Source organism: Siphateles boraxobius, unplaced genomic scaffold (genome assembly GCF_051911475.1).
Source record: "Siphateles boraxobius isolate OS27281-9 unplaced genomic scaffold, OSU_SipBor_1 24, whole genome shotgun sequence".
Classification (NCBI taxonomy): Eukaryota; Metazoa; Chordata; class Actinopteri; order Cypriniformes; family Leuciscidae; genus Siphateles; species Siphateles boraxobius.
The window spans coordinates 17977866-17992500 of NW_027508855.1; the positions used below are offsets into that span (position 1 = coordinate 17977866).

General features: G+C 38.0%; 1 protein-coding gene across 2 annotated transcripts in view; it reads left to right on the forward strand.

The window, feature by feature from the left end:
* The window catches only part of egflam (EGF-like, fibronectin type III and laminin G domains), a 29818-nt gene that overhangs the window by 8338 nt on the left and 6845 nt on the right, over positions 1–14635 (forward strand). For both annotated transcript variants that reach the window (XM_077241814.1, XM_077241813.1), the window contains exons 7-15: positions 552–718; positions 1563–1675; positions 3049–3448; positions 7655–7755; positions 7842–7942; positions 11007–11151; positions 11549–11738; positions 12400–12525; positions 14147–14390. In XM_077241814.1, coding sequence (XP_077097929.1) covers positions 552–718; positions 1563–1675; positions 3049–3448; positions 7655–7755; positions 7842–7942; positions 11007–11151; positions 11549–11738; positions 12400–12525; positions 14147–14390 — 1587 coding nt within the window. The remainder of the gene's footprint in view (positions 1–551; positions 719–1562; positions 1676–3048; positions 3449–7654; positions 7756–7841; positions 7943–11006; positions 11152–11548; positions 11739–12399; positions 12526–14146; positions 14391–14635) is intronic.

Below are 14635 nucleotides of genomic sequence, written 5' to 3' on the forward strand. Positions count from 1 at the left end.
AAAAGCATTTAAAAAAAGATTGATTACATTGTTCAGAAGAGAGAAAGATGTCAAATTTGCCTCAGCCATCGTATTAGAAACACATACGCAGCAGCGTTAAACTGTTGTCTGTCATTTAATGCCAAGGTAAGAAAGTATAGTATTATAAATGTATTTTTAAAAAAAAAAGAAGATGGATTGACAATTTTAATGACTGTAGAAATGCTTCATCACAGTCTTTGCAAAAGGGTCCCAATCCACGTCCTTGCAAAACCCTAGGGATTGGGGTTTTGTGCAAAAATTGCATCATTGCGAATTTTGCACAAGAAATTCTCACAGTTTCTTCAGATAATGTAAAAAAAAAATAGTTGTGTTTTATAGTTAAAAGCTTACAGAATACAACTGTACTCTAATTCTCTGCATGATCAAAGAAAGCAGGACGACGGTTTGGTAATGTGTGTGTGTGTGTGTGTGTGTGTGTGTGTGTGTGTGTGTGTGTGTGTGTGTGTGTGTGTGTGTGTGTGTGTGTGTGTGTGTGTGTGTGTGTGTGTGTGTGTGTGTGTGTGTTGCAGGCCGGAGATGGACACTGAGTGGACGTACATCAGAGAGCCAGTAGAATCGAACTCTATGGTGCTCAAGGGTCTGATCCCTGACACGGAGTACCAGTTTGTCATCAGAGCCGTAAACGCACATGGAATCAGTCCTCCCAGTGCCATTAACAACCCCGTGCGCACGCTGGGTAAGTTACAGCACTGGACATGACCTTTGGAGACCGTAAGGTTGCTGGTGCGCACCGTAGCCATTGTGCCCTTGATTTGTCCCTATAATATGTGTACTGTGGATAAAAGGGTCTAAATGACTACTTATGTGTGGTTTGCATGTTTTATATTGTACTAGTTAGAGTTTAGATGCTCCTCACAGATTTAAGGAGTTTAAAGTTTTTTTTATGTGTGCATGCTGGCTGGAAAGATCAGACTAATTAAATTAAGCATCTTAAAGCCTGCTCATTTTGGGGAAGACCCTCCTCAATGTCTTCAAACACACTTACAGCTAGTTACCCGCCCCCAACCCTCCAGCAGACAGATTAACAGCATAGACCCCCCCACACACATTTACAGTCCAATCACATCAGATCACAGCAACTCGTTCAGCTGCACAGTTTCAAGAGAGCTTTGCCATAGTTCGGTTGGCGTCGGCTTCCAACCAATTGGATTAAAAAACAACTGGATTAAGAGCACCTCACATGTGACTTTTAGGGTTGTGCGCCATTCAGAACTGAATTGGGCATGCCTTTTAACTCTTTCCCTTTTCCGTCGTCTCCAGACGCGTTCATATGTAAATGTGATCGAAAGTGAATGTAAATGTGGTTCTCCCCTCGAAGAAATCTGCACAGAAGTGGTTGAAAGTGGACAAAAAGAGACGAACAAATCAGAATTGTGTGCAACATGAACAAGCCTTAGAAACTTTCAATGTTTCTGAAAGTCAGATGTGTTCTGTGCATGAAATCATGATGATTTTTCCCCTGCTAACTGTATTTATGATGTCAAATGACAGAAGTATACGATCCCCTGCTTTAAAAACAGGTTCAATGGATGTAGGCAGTGGAGACTCTGACGTCTACATCTCAAACTCTGACAGGAAAGACGAGGACGAGTTTGAAATCGATGACTCAGATTATGACGTCTTCGTTGAGGAGGTCAGCGATCTTTTGTGATTTTTAACGGGGTCATGAATTTAGAAATCAAATTTACCTTTATATTTTGACATGCAAGAGGTCATTGTAAAATAAAAACATCATGTAAGTTTTAGAACTCAAAACTTCCTCATTAGTCCAAAAACAGCTTTTATTGATACCAAGCTCCGAAGATGACTAGTTTCAGATTTCGTCACATTATGACTTGAACACCCCTGCAGAAGTAAATCAACGCCTACTTCTACATCATTGCGTCTTTGGCCCCGCCCACTGGCACATTAGTGAGATGAGAAGGAGAGAAGAGAGATACAAGATCATTGGACTAAAATAACATTACCTTCCAAAGGATACTAATGCTAGGAATGGGGTTATTTATCTCATTCAACTATGTGAATGTCTCAGGAGAGCATTATTAGTTTGTTCGGTTCATTTCACTGTGGATTATTTGGTAAATCAGTCACAATTTCGGCGCAGGCTTTGCAAACAGACTTTTACTGTAAGATATGGACATGACAGTAATGCCACAACATGTAAGTAACTGTGTTAATTCTAATGCCTGATCTGTTACCAGTGATTCCTGATATGTAATGGTTTATGTACAGTCAGACGTTCCTTGTATCAAAATCATTTGTTGCTGTTTATGCATTAGTAAATCAAGCCAGTGACTAAACTGTCAACTTCACATTGTTTCTCTTAGTAGCATGAAAATAATATGTTATTTAAATTGTGATTAAGTTATATAGGCCTACAGAAAGCAATCAAAGAACGCTCCCTTTATAATTGCTGGAGCTGTCAATCACATCGCGAGTTTATCAGTGATTGAGTTCTGGACTCTCGCCAAAACTCCCGTTATAATCATTGACGCTGTCTAGACTGCACAATGAATCTCTTATTTACATCATTTGGACTGTTAGTTACGATGAAAGCATTTGTGAGCGTGCAATAATCAACGAGATCACTGCATTTATATGCTCAACAGATATTCGAGAGAGTTTCACGTGTAATACTTATTTCATATGCAAATATGTTAGCCAATCACAGCGGTGGGCGTTTGCACTGAAGTCTCACGCCAACAGACACGCCCTAGAAAATAGTAGAAAATGGCCTTTTATTTCTAAATTATGACCATTCTGAAAATTTTTGATGTTAAAATCATACTAACATTATAAGAGCACCTCAGGAAACATAAAATAATAAAAAAATGCAGTTCATGACCCCTTTAAAGAAACCTAAAATACATTACAAGAGGCCAAACTCAGAAAATGTAATACATTTTTTCTATAAATACAACTGTATGCACAATAGACAACATCATCTTGTCACTCAGAATGTGATGTTATTGATCTTTATGGCATTCATCTATCTGTTTTTTGCAGATTAAGTTTCCTAACAGTAAGAAAAGCGGCAGGCGGTCTCAGCTACGCTCCCGCGTTGGGACTCCCAGTAACGGAAATGTTATTTATAGGATGCGTACACCAGCTTCCCAAAATATCACATCAACAACAACTATAACTATGACAACGATCACTAGCTCCGCCCCCAGGACAACCACCACACCCATTATACTAACAGGCGCTGCTCCTACTACGCCTCCTCCTACGGTGCCATCTCCCAGTCCTTCAATGACGCCATGGAAAGGGGAACGACCCCGGGTCTACGACGTGTCATGTGACGAGACGGTCTGCCCTTCTGACAGCTTCTGCATCAATGATTACGATAGCGGCGGCTCTCGATGTCACTGCAACCTCGGTCGCCAGGGAGACTTATGCTCAGAAGGTCAGTTAGTTCTGTCTGTTTCAGAGTAAATATGCTGTGTGAAGTATTTGATTATATAGTTTTGTTAGATTACTAATACGGTCGATTTCACTGTGGGCGGGGCTTTGCAATCGCAAAATAAAAAATTCAGCTGGAAGTGATTTTACCGTTTTGCTAACTTCCAGGAGACTTAAAGGGATAGGTTACCCAAAAATGAATTTTTTTTATCATTTACTCACACTCAAAACAGAAAATAAAAATAAAATCCAATTCAAAATTATTAAAAAGAATATATATCAGTATATCAGTGATACTAAAATAACAGCGGTTTCAAGAAATGTATATACATGTAATGTGTGCAGTGCCAGCTATAGAAATTAGCATTTATGATGTTTTTATATATTTCATCATATATATTTTATGTACATTTTAATAGTTAACTTTTGTCAACCAGGTTGGAACAGCATTATTTATATACAACTCTTGTACTTATTAATATTTTTAATAGCTTTTAATTTTATATTTTCAGTTTTCATTTTAATTTTAGTAATTTAGTTTGGGCTTTTGTCGTTTTCATTATTATTATTTTTTGTTAAATATTTCTATTTAGCCTTAATTTGTTTTGTTTTGTTGTAGTAAGCCTCATCTTGTTCCAAAACAGTTTGTTTCTTTATTCTGATCTTCTTCTTTTTTTCATACTATTGAATTCAATGGGCTCCAATATTGTTTGGTTCACAATGTTCTTCAAAATATCTTGACTTTTGAAAGTCAAACAGGTTTAGAATGACTTGATGGTGAGTAAATGATGACAGAGTTTTCATTTTTGGGTGAACTATCCCTTTAAATGGTGTTATTGAATTAGACCACGTTCTCTCACCAACACCCTGCCCTCTAAGGACATGTCTGAAAACCTAAACATGCAACATTAACCAGACAGAGGGTGCTCCTCTGCAGACAGAGGGTGCTTCTCATTTCTTATATGCGCATCCTCGTTTCCTTTCTTCTCTTTCCTCGCGTCTTAGCCCCACCCCCTTAGGATGCGAGGGAAGGGTACACCTGTGTATCCCCACAAATGACTCCTCAGGAAGCTTCCTCGTTCCTCGCGGTGTAATTAGGAGTGAGGAAACGAGGAAGCATCAATTTGAGTATTGAGCAGCACCCAGTGTTTTGCTGACTGGCTAAAAAAGTGTGAACTGTGACCAGTGTTTTCCTGTGAAATAGGGCAACTTTCACGTTGTTGCTGCAGGTTTTTTTTTTTTTTGTCCGTGGGTTGAAGCAAACCCAAACTAACCAACACATTTCTCCAAAAGTTTGATTAAAAAAGATCTAAAGCCTTAGAAATCTACTAAACGCTCTCTCAAATGCTTGAAGAATTTGCCTCTTTTCCTTTTTCATTTGATTGTTTCCTCCATCTGTCTCTCTCTCGTCTTCTCCGAGGTCTGTTGGGAGTGTGTAATCTTTGAGAATGGCGGTTTGCATGTGCTGTTGTATTTTCCCCTGAGATTTCTGTTTCTGTCTAACCTTTTCAGACCGAGCTCAATAACATTTTTAAAACAAGTTGACTCCACAGGCTAGATATTGCTTCATTGTTCTAAATCTCCCACAGTATTGCATACCAGTTTCAATATGTTTAAATGCAATATATAGTTTTGCTGAAAATTGCCATTTCTTGAAACCCCACTATTCTAGTGAGCAGAACTAATTTTGAGTGTCAAAAGTAACATCATCTTGGGTAATAAAAGCCTATAAACATACATATATAAAACATATTCCTTCAGCCTCAAGGGGGAGCACTTCTGCTTTCTATTAGTTTCAGACTTTCACTATGGAGCCCTGACATGTAAAAATATGTATATTGTGGTCATGAATTAACAATTTGTGTCCTTGACTTATTAATATGTCAGCATATTTTACTAATTCGTTCTCTATAGTTTTAAGTGAATCGTGGCCACGTTGTAATAATTTGTTCTAGTTTAAGTTACGAGGAAACAAATGATTTCCATTACATGAGAGTAGGTGTTAAAACTTCATGCTGATTTGTATTCGGCTTTCGCCAAGATAAGCACCAACTAAGACGTAGCTTTACAATAACCTATGCTTCTCCATCCATTTACGCTTCTTTCCATCTGGTGACGTGAATCTCCTTCTGTCTGGTGTTAATAGCTGCAGTGTATTTGCACACACAACGGCTGCAACCACAGTGCGGTCCCCTCATGACAACTGTCTGGATTGAGCAGAGTAGGGGACATCTCTAGGGTCTTCAAGTGAGCACCTTCCGTCCTCAGTGTTTCGTCGACTAGCCCACGACACCTCAAGAGGGCTCGACAGTGACTCTGGCATCCCAGAGTCACCCCCCTCCGTCCCCCACTCAACTCAGCCCAGCTTACTGACCTCTACATCCCTCCTGCTGCTGAGACCTAACCACAATCTCACAATCTCTCCGCAACCCAACCATACGCGCCAACCCGTTTGACTAAGGCTGTCGAGCCCCACTGCGGACGTTAAAGTGGTCAACAACCCACTTCCACTGGATAAACCTGGACTCTCCATCCTCGCTGTTCTGATTCAGTGGCCAGCTGAGCATACCGCAGTTTCTTCCTCTCATATGCCTCATCTACCGCATCCTCCCATGGCACTGTTAACTCTATCAGTTGAACAATGCGTGCTGATCCAGACCACAAAACAATATCTGGTCGGAGGTTAGTGGTAGCAACCTCAGGTGGAAAAATAAGCCGTTGATCAAGATCAGCCAGCATTTTCCAGTTGTCCCTAGCGAGAATTGGTTTTAACACCTTTTCTTGGTGGTTGCTCGCCTGGGCGCAGGAATATTGTCTTCTGTGTGTAATGTTTTGCTAGAACAGGTGGCAACTTATTGGTCATGTTACGCTTGCCTTCCAATGCTAAAGCCAAACATCGGAGTACTTGGTCATGGCGCCAAGTAAACCGACCTTGGCTAAGAGCCACCTTACATCCTGTCAAAATGTGCCTTAATGTGGCAGGTGATGAACACAAAGGAAAAGAGGTATCCTCTCCTACCCAGAGGTTTAGGTTCTGTGGTGATGGGAGAACATCATATGTTGACCTGATAAGGAAACTGATCCTACTCTCTTCCATTGACCAAAGGTCTTGCCAGCCCATCTTGCATTGTTCCACACTCTCCCATCTCATCCACTCTCCCTGCTTGGCCTGGGAAATGGCCTTTATACATCTCATCCTCTCCTCCTGCTTTCGCACCTCGTTGACTACCAGCTTCCTCCTTTGAGCAGGGGCTGCCTTGTGCCATTTAGGAGGAACTAAACTGAGCCCAAAACCCTTGGTCACCATTCACTAAAATAAGGGAAAGAATTAATAAGTCATGGGGCATTTTGTTGGACTTCTGTTGTGGTCTGTCTTTCTTTTAGTCCATATTCCTAGTGGAGAAAGATGGTCGATTTTAAATATTTATATCTGGTAAAAGTGTATTTTCTGACCCTTTATTTTTAGCACTAGCAAAAGTTTGGCTGTTTCAGTACTTTTTCTTTTCTTTGAAAGAAATTAATATTTTTTCAGCAAGGGTACATTTAATTGATCAAAAGTAAAGACATTTCCTTTTTTACAATAGACATTTCAAATAATTGCTGTTCTTTTGAACTTTCTATTCATCAAAGAATAATAAAGGATTTGTGCACAAAAACAGTTTCCACAAAAATATTTAGCAGCACGACTGTTTTCAACATTGCTAATAATAAGAAATGTTTCTTGAGCAGCAAATCATGTGACACTGAAGACTGGAGTAATAATGCTGAAAATTCAGCTTTGATCACAGGAATAAATTACATTTTACAATATACTTAAATACAAAACAGTCATCTAAATTTGAATGATATTTCACAATATTACCGATCCCAAACTTTTGAACAGTAGTTTAGGTGACCTTCAGTTTTGGTTTAATGGGTTTGTGGTAAGGGTCATGTTGTAGCTCTATGAATGTGACTGTACATCAACATGGCAGTAATGAACTATGGGATTTGTGCCCAAGAGATGAAACGCTCTGTAACCCCAACTCCCTCACAGAAGAAGATACCGAGCCAGAAAGCTTGTCCAAACGGACTGAAAGAAATCATTTTCCATGACCTTCAGTCAGTGTTTGGCTCTATAGACTCCCAAGTAATGTAACACAGTATATGGAGGGTGTGTATATGCAAAAAGATTTCAAGACTAATGTAACCACATATCTGTGTTCTACAGGTCTGATGGTAAATTTCCCGAAGTTCTATGGCTATTCTCACATGACGTTTGAACCCCTTAAAAACTCATACCAGAGCTTCCAGATCAGCCTGGAGTTTAAGGTATAATCACATATACAGGCAGACTTTGAAGCGTTTGAGAGGTTTCTGAGACCGGACTCTTATGAATAACTGCTTTGACCTCTCAGGCAGAGGCTGAGGATGGATTGCTATTGTATTGTGGAGAGAATGAACACGGTCGAGGAGATTTCACCTCTCTGGCCCTCGTACGGGGGAAACTACACTACAGGTATCTCCAATTTAATTTGAGTCTTAAAGGGATAGTTCACCCAAAAATGAAAATTCTGTCAGTATTTACTCACCCTCATGTTGTTCCAACCCCGTAAGACCTTCTTTCATCTTCGGAACACGAATTAAGATATTTTTGATGAAATCTGAGAGCGGGATCACTCCTCCATAGGCTTCTAAGGGATTGAAACTTGTTCCCTGAAAAGTTATTAAAGACATGGTTAAAATAGTCCAAGTGACTACAGTGGCTCAATCTTAAGTTTATCAAACGATGAGAATACATATAGTACGCAAAAAAATAAAAATAACGACTTTATTTCAACTATTCATGTCTTTCTCTGTGGGCCTCGAGTCAGTTCACTAGTGTAATAGCGTAAGCTTCTGTTGTTGTACGTCACACGCATCACACACATGACCAGCGTCGGCCAATAGTGAGCCTACGTGTGACGTATAGCTCTACGCTATTACACTAAGTTAACTGACTCGAGGCCCACAGAGAAGGAAATGAATAGTTGAAATAAAGTCGTTATTTTTGTTTGTTTTTGCACACAAAAAGTATTCTCGTCGCTTGATAAACTTAAGATTGAGCCACTGTAGTCACTTGGACTATTTTAACGATGTCTTCAATAACTTTTCTGTGTCATTTCCTTCCTTATAATGACCGTCGTCAATAGCAACGCATTATAACACAGCGCACATCCATGTATATCACAACGGACGCGCGCTCTCATTTCATTCAAATACAATTTGTCATCTTGCGTCTCCGTTTTTGATTGTATTGAAAATTAAATCATAGTTGATTTATTGTTTACAGAATTTGATAATATTGTTGTGATCATCTTGTCTGGCAGAGTCTTGTACGCTGTACAAAATGGATTTAACAGGTAAGAAGAGAGACATTAATCTCTATTCAATATGTCCCGTAATTATGTGGTAAAAAAAAAATCTGTGTTATAAGTGTACAATGAATATGCATTATTATCTCTTAAATGTCACTCTTAATAGTCTTGTTTGAACTTGTTCGTTCGTCTTTGGCTCAAAGCCACTTATTGCTGCAAACTTTTTTTCGCGGAAGCTTCAAGTTTATTTCAAGTGAGTGAGATAAAATATTTCAACTTGAAACAACATTTTGTGCCCAATTGTTTCCCAGATGTAGTTTTAGTATTGAGATCAAAGTTAACTTGCCTTGCGTTCGCTACAACAGTGTGTGAAGGTCACACAGGACGGCTCGGCAGATTTGAAGTGTTTACCCCTATCACTGCGACTTTTTTTGAGCATGTTCTGCAGACAGAGTGACCATCCTCGATTATGTTTCCCTCATATTTCCCCCAAAATATGACCACACCTCAGATTTGGTCCTCTTAAAAGGCTGAAAAATCTCCCGAAAACGGTCACTGCCTTCCGCCATTCCTTCTCGAATAAAAAGAAAAACTCCAATGCTGTGCGCCCTGCGTCAGACTGTTGCTGGCTGGACAGGATTTATAGTGAGTTATTAAAATCGCGATAAACAAACACGGTTTTAATGATAATTGAATTTTAAACGATATTACTAACCGTCAGTACATTTTATCGTGGTTTATAGTGAAACCGGTAATCGTCCCATCCCTATCTCAGATTTAATCAAAAATATCTTAATTCGCATTACGAAGATAAACGAAGGTCTTACGGGGTTGGAACAACATGAGGGTGAGTAATTACTGACAGAATTTTCATTTTTGGGTGAACTATCCCTTTAATGATGGTTCTTGCAAACACTTAATCTCCACAATTTTCTGATGTTACTTTTCAGTTCATGCAGATTTCAACCAAGCTTTGTTTTGTAGCCATTTTGCACCTTTTGTGCTCTGCATTTGAAATAACTGTACTTCATACTTTAAAAAAGTAAGATTATACTTTGAAAAGACCTTATTACCTATTACAATACATAAATTCACACACACTCATATTACAGTTTTTTACAGTCGCTAGGACACATTTCTCAATACTTAGGTCACTTTTTCAAAACTCTTCACACAGTTCTCCAAACCAACTCTCAGCTCGGCACATCAAAATGCACTAAAACTACCATATCACTTCATACATGTCTCAAATAAACATATTCTTCCATCACACTAGCAAAGGTTGACAGACAACAAACACACTTTGTCACCCACAAAACAATGACCTAAAAAACACTAACAACAGGTAGCATTAAACAATGTTTTCTTCTGTAAAACAAGCACACCTCTCTACTGTTTAGAATTCACTGCAATATATTTTACTGGAATGAATCAGAAATGATGCAGTATGCTTCAATATATTTTATGTCTTTTTTTTCTTTTTTTTTTGCACAGACTAATTACAAAATACAAGAATTTGTACACACCATTCACCGATACAGATACAATAGGAATCAGCTGTGGTTGGTCCAATTGTTTTTATAGCATTTCATTTTTAGATTCGAAATATATTTCATTACAATATTACTGTAGAAATGTAGCAAATTGCTGTCATATTCAGTTTTGTATTATGTTATTGTTTTGAACATAAGTTTAACAGTTTTGAAAACAGTATTGTAAGCATGTGCAAATTGGCCTGTAAGTACACAGAGTTTTGGTGGTTGTTGTGTCGAAGTGAGAAAATAATTAATGTAATTTGAAAGATGTAGTCATTGAATGCATTTTGTGCCAAAGCAATGATAAGTGATCCACAGTTTAGCCCACATATACTTCTGTTGTGCTCACTGTGTGAAGAGTTTTGAAAAAGTGACCTAAGTATTGAGAAATGTGTCCTAGCGGCTGTAACAAACTGTAATATTTGCATACTGGATTGTGATTGTTTCTTGGTTTGTTGTTGTGACACTATTTTCTTATATTGAATCATGATTGTTCTTTCCACTTATATCTATTCATCTATTAATATTAAGCTAAAACTATAATTTTTTCATTGTTTTACATAAAATATTTTTTTTTTTGCTTACTTGCAAATTACACTTCTGCTATTGAGTCTTGATTAATTTCTTAATTTTTAAATTCTCTAAATATACATTGATTATTAGTAATTAATCTTGACCATCATGTGCACAGGTTTAACTGCGGTACGGGGGCGGCGCAGATCGTGAGTGACAGCTCCATTGTGATTGGTCGGTGGCACACTGTCACAATATTTAGAGACGGCATGAATGGCTGGCTACGATTAGATAACGACACACCGGTATCAGGCCGTTCTCAGGTACGCATGCCTTAATACACAAACACAGCATACTGTGATATTCACACGTACACAGTTGGTTTGGTGTCATACAGTGCATTGACCAATCAGCATCCAGGGGCTGGTTGCTAAGTCTTAAGTTAGACATAAAAAAAATAAGACTGTTCATAACCTTTTAAAAAAAAACAATTACATAAAAACGTAGACTGGCCTAATTGGATGCCAAAAAGCAAGACTGGTTGCCCCTTGACTAACTGTTAGTGGGACATACTAGATCTTAAGATGCTGTCGTAACATAATGGCCATGTTTACGCAACTGGCCCCAGGACTATAAAATGTATCTAACAACTGCTTTTTTTTTGTCTCTCTCTCTCTCTCTCTCTCTCTCTCTCTCTCTCTCTCTCTCTCTCTCTCTCAGGGTCAGTACACTAAAATAACATTCCGCACGCCTTTGTTTTTGGGTGGAGCTCCGAATGGCTATTGGCTGGTGAGGGCGGTGGGGACCAATCGTGGGTTTCAGGGCTGCATGCAGAGTCTGACGGTCAACAGTAAAGCCACTGACATCCGACCCTGGCCTAAAGGAAATGCACTGAGCGGAGCAGACATTGGTTAGTTTGAGAATAACTATAAGTCTCCAAATAAGTTTGGTCTAAAGTTTCTTCTTTTTCTCAAATGTTTTGTTTAAAGTATGCTTGTTTATTTTTCTTTGGAATAAATATCACTTGCTTTGCTATTTTGAGTTGATGAAAAGCTGTAAATTAAATCATAAATGTAAAATTAAAATACATAATTAAACAAAAAATAATAGCAATCAAAATAAAACACTTAAAAAGATTTTATTTGTTTACCTGGTTAAAATCTCAGGAGGTACAAGTAAATATTTTACATTAACATTCGAAAGTTTGTGGTCGGTAAGATAAAATAAATAAATGAATACGTTTATTCAGCAAGGATGCATTCAATTAATCAAAAGTGACAAGAATGCCTCACTGGAATAAATTACATTTTAAAATATATTAACATAGAAAAAGTTATTTTATATTGTAATAATATTTCACTACAATAATGCTTTTACATTTTTTTAAATCAAATAAACACCCTTGCTGAGACTTTTTTTATTATTAAAATTATAAAAAATTACTGACCCTGAACTTTATCTGTAGTGTAGTGATCTAATGCAATGATATATAGACATGTTTAAATGTCCACATACTTTTAGAGATCACTGTATATGTGTTCAAGCATCTTCCTCTCTTCTGTGTGTTTCAGGCGAGTGCAGCAACAGTGTGTGTGAGAAGGTCACCTGTGCTAATGGAGGAATCTGCTTTGCCAACCGAGCGGATGGCTTCATCTGCCTGTGCCCTCTGGGCTATAAGGGCTTCCTCTGTGAGGAGAGTGAGTCACCCTCACACACACACACACACACACACACACACACACACACACACACACACACACACACACACACACACACACACACACACACACACACACACACACACACAAACACACACACACACACACACACACACACACACGCTTTGTGGCAGTAACAAGCATCACTTACATTTATCATTTCTATATACTAAGTCAAGTCAAGTGGTTTTTAATGTGTGATGGGGAATCCATGTGAAAAAAGTAACACATTTCTGCATACTTTTAAAAAGAGTACTTATTACGGATATAATATATTTTTGACAGAATATACTTAAATGCAAACCCAATGTTATAGTATTGGACACTTAATTGCATGTTATTTATAATTAAATGAAAATGTATTATAGCTTAAATTTATATTAAATGCAGTTATCTAAACTTCAGAGTGCATTTTTGACCTGCTTAAGTACATCTTTATATGTAATTTCATAATTACTTCTGTTGTCTTTGACATATGGTTTGTGTACTGCCAAACAAGCATTTATGGTTACTAAAATATACTAATGTAATTTCTATTGAAACATGTATGTCATGCATTTAGATATATTTGCAATTACATATTTAATGATGACGTTGCAATTTAGTACATTTAAAATATATTTACTTTAAATGTAATATCAAAAAACACTAAAGTTAAAATTATAATCAAATATTTAACATGTGCTTTAGTATGTTAGTCATCACATCAAAAAGAGTGTGCTTTAAAGCACAACTAAAGTTAAAACATAATGGATTAAAAAGTAAGTTTTAATCCATTAAAACTGCATTAAAATGTTTCCAAAAAACATGCTTTTAGGATTTATAATGCACATTCAATACAACTAACCACACTTCTTTTTCACAAGAGAAGAAACGAAAACACCACAGTGCAAAACCATAAATATATATGACATACAGTTCACATTCAGGAACCATGACAAATGTAGTAGTAATAATAATAAATACAATTGCAACTGCACAGAATGATAAACTTATTTACGTGGACAATAAATACAGATAAATCTGCAGTTATCTGTGAACATATTAACAAATGAGGAAGAAGTAATTGTACAATTACAATTTCAGGTTTCAAAATGAATTCTGCAATATTATAAATATCGTTTATCAGACAATATTAACTGCAAATGGCATTTTTATCCACCAATTGCGACCAATCACACTGGCTGCGTCGGAAATCACATACTCTCTTGAGTAGGTACTTATTTTGAATAATTAATTACTTCATGGCCGCTAAAAAAGTATGTTTTATGTAGTATGAAGGTGTATAGTATGAATGTAATCCGGACGTACTACATACGTCATGCTGTCATTATCATGTGACCCACCAGCATCAGTTACGTCACTTTACTGCCATTCACAAATCCTCTCCCGTGGCCTCATGGGATAGTAAAGTGTCCATCATATGCAAAATAATCTCACTGGAAATAGTAGGTCATCCGGGTACTTTTTGCCTATTCTTTTATGAGTACTGTGAATTCAGACTTTTGTCACATACTGTTTTTCACCTACTATATAGTATGGAAGTATGCGATTTTGGATGCAGCCACTGACCTGACTTCATATTTCTCAATGGTTCCAGGTTTCCTGTTGTCTCTACCCCAGTTTAACGAGAGCATGTTCTCGTACGCCAGCGCCCCCTGGCCTCAGCCCTCCCACAACTACCTGTCCTTCATGGAGTTTGAGTTGACCTTCCAGCCGACCAATCCCGACGGCACGCTCCTCTACACCGATGATGCAGCCAGCCGGGATTTCCTGTCAGTCAGCCTGGTGGGCGGATATGTGGAGTTTCGCTTCGACTGCGGCTCGGGTGCCAGTGTTATCAGGTTGAGTATACGTACTACCGGCACATCCGGGAACTTAAAGGGATAGTTCACCCACAAATGAAAATTCTGTCAGTATTTACTCACCCTCATGTTCTTCCAACCCCGTAAGACCTTTGTTCATCTTCAGAACACGAATTAAGATAGTTTTGATTAAATCTGAGAGCGGGATCACTCCTCCATAGGCTTCTTAAGGGATTGAAACTTGCCAGCCCCAAAAAGTTATTAAAGACATGGTTAAAATAGTC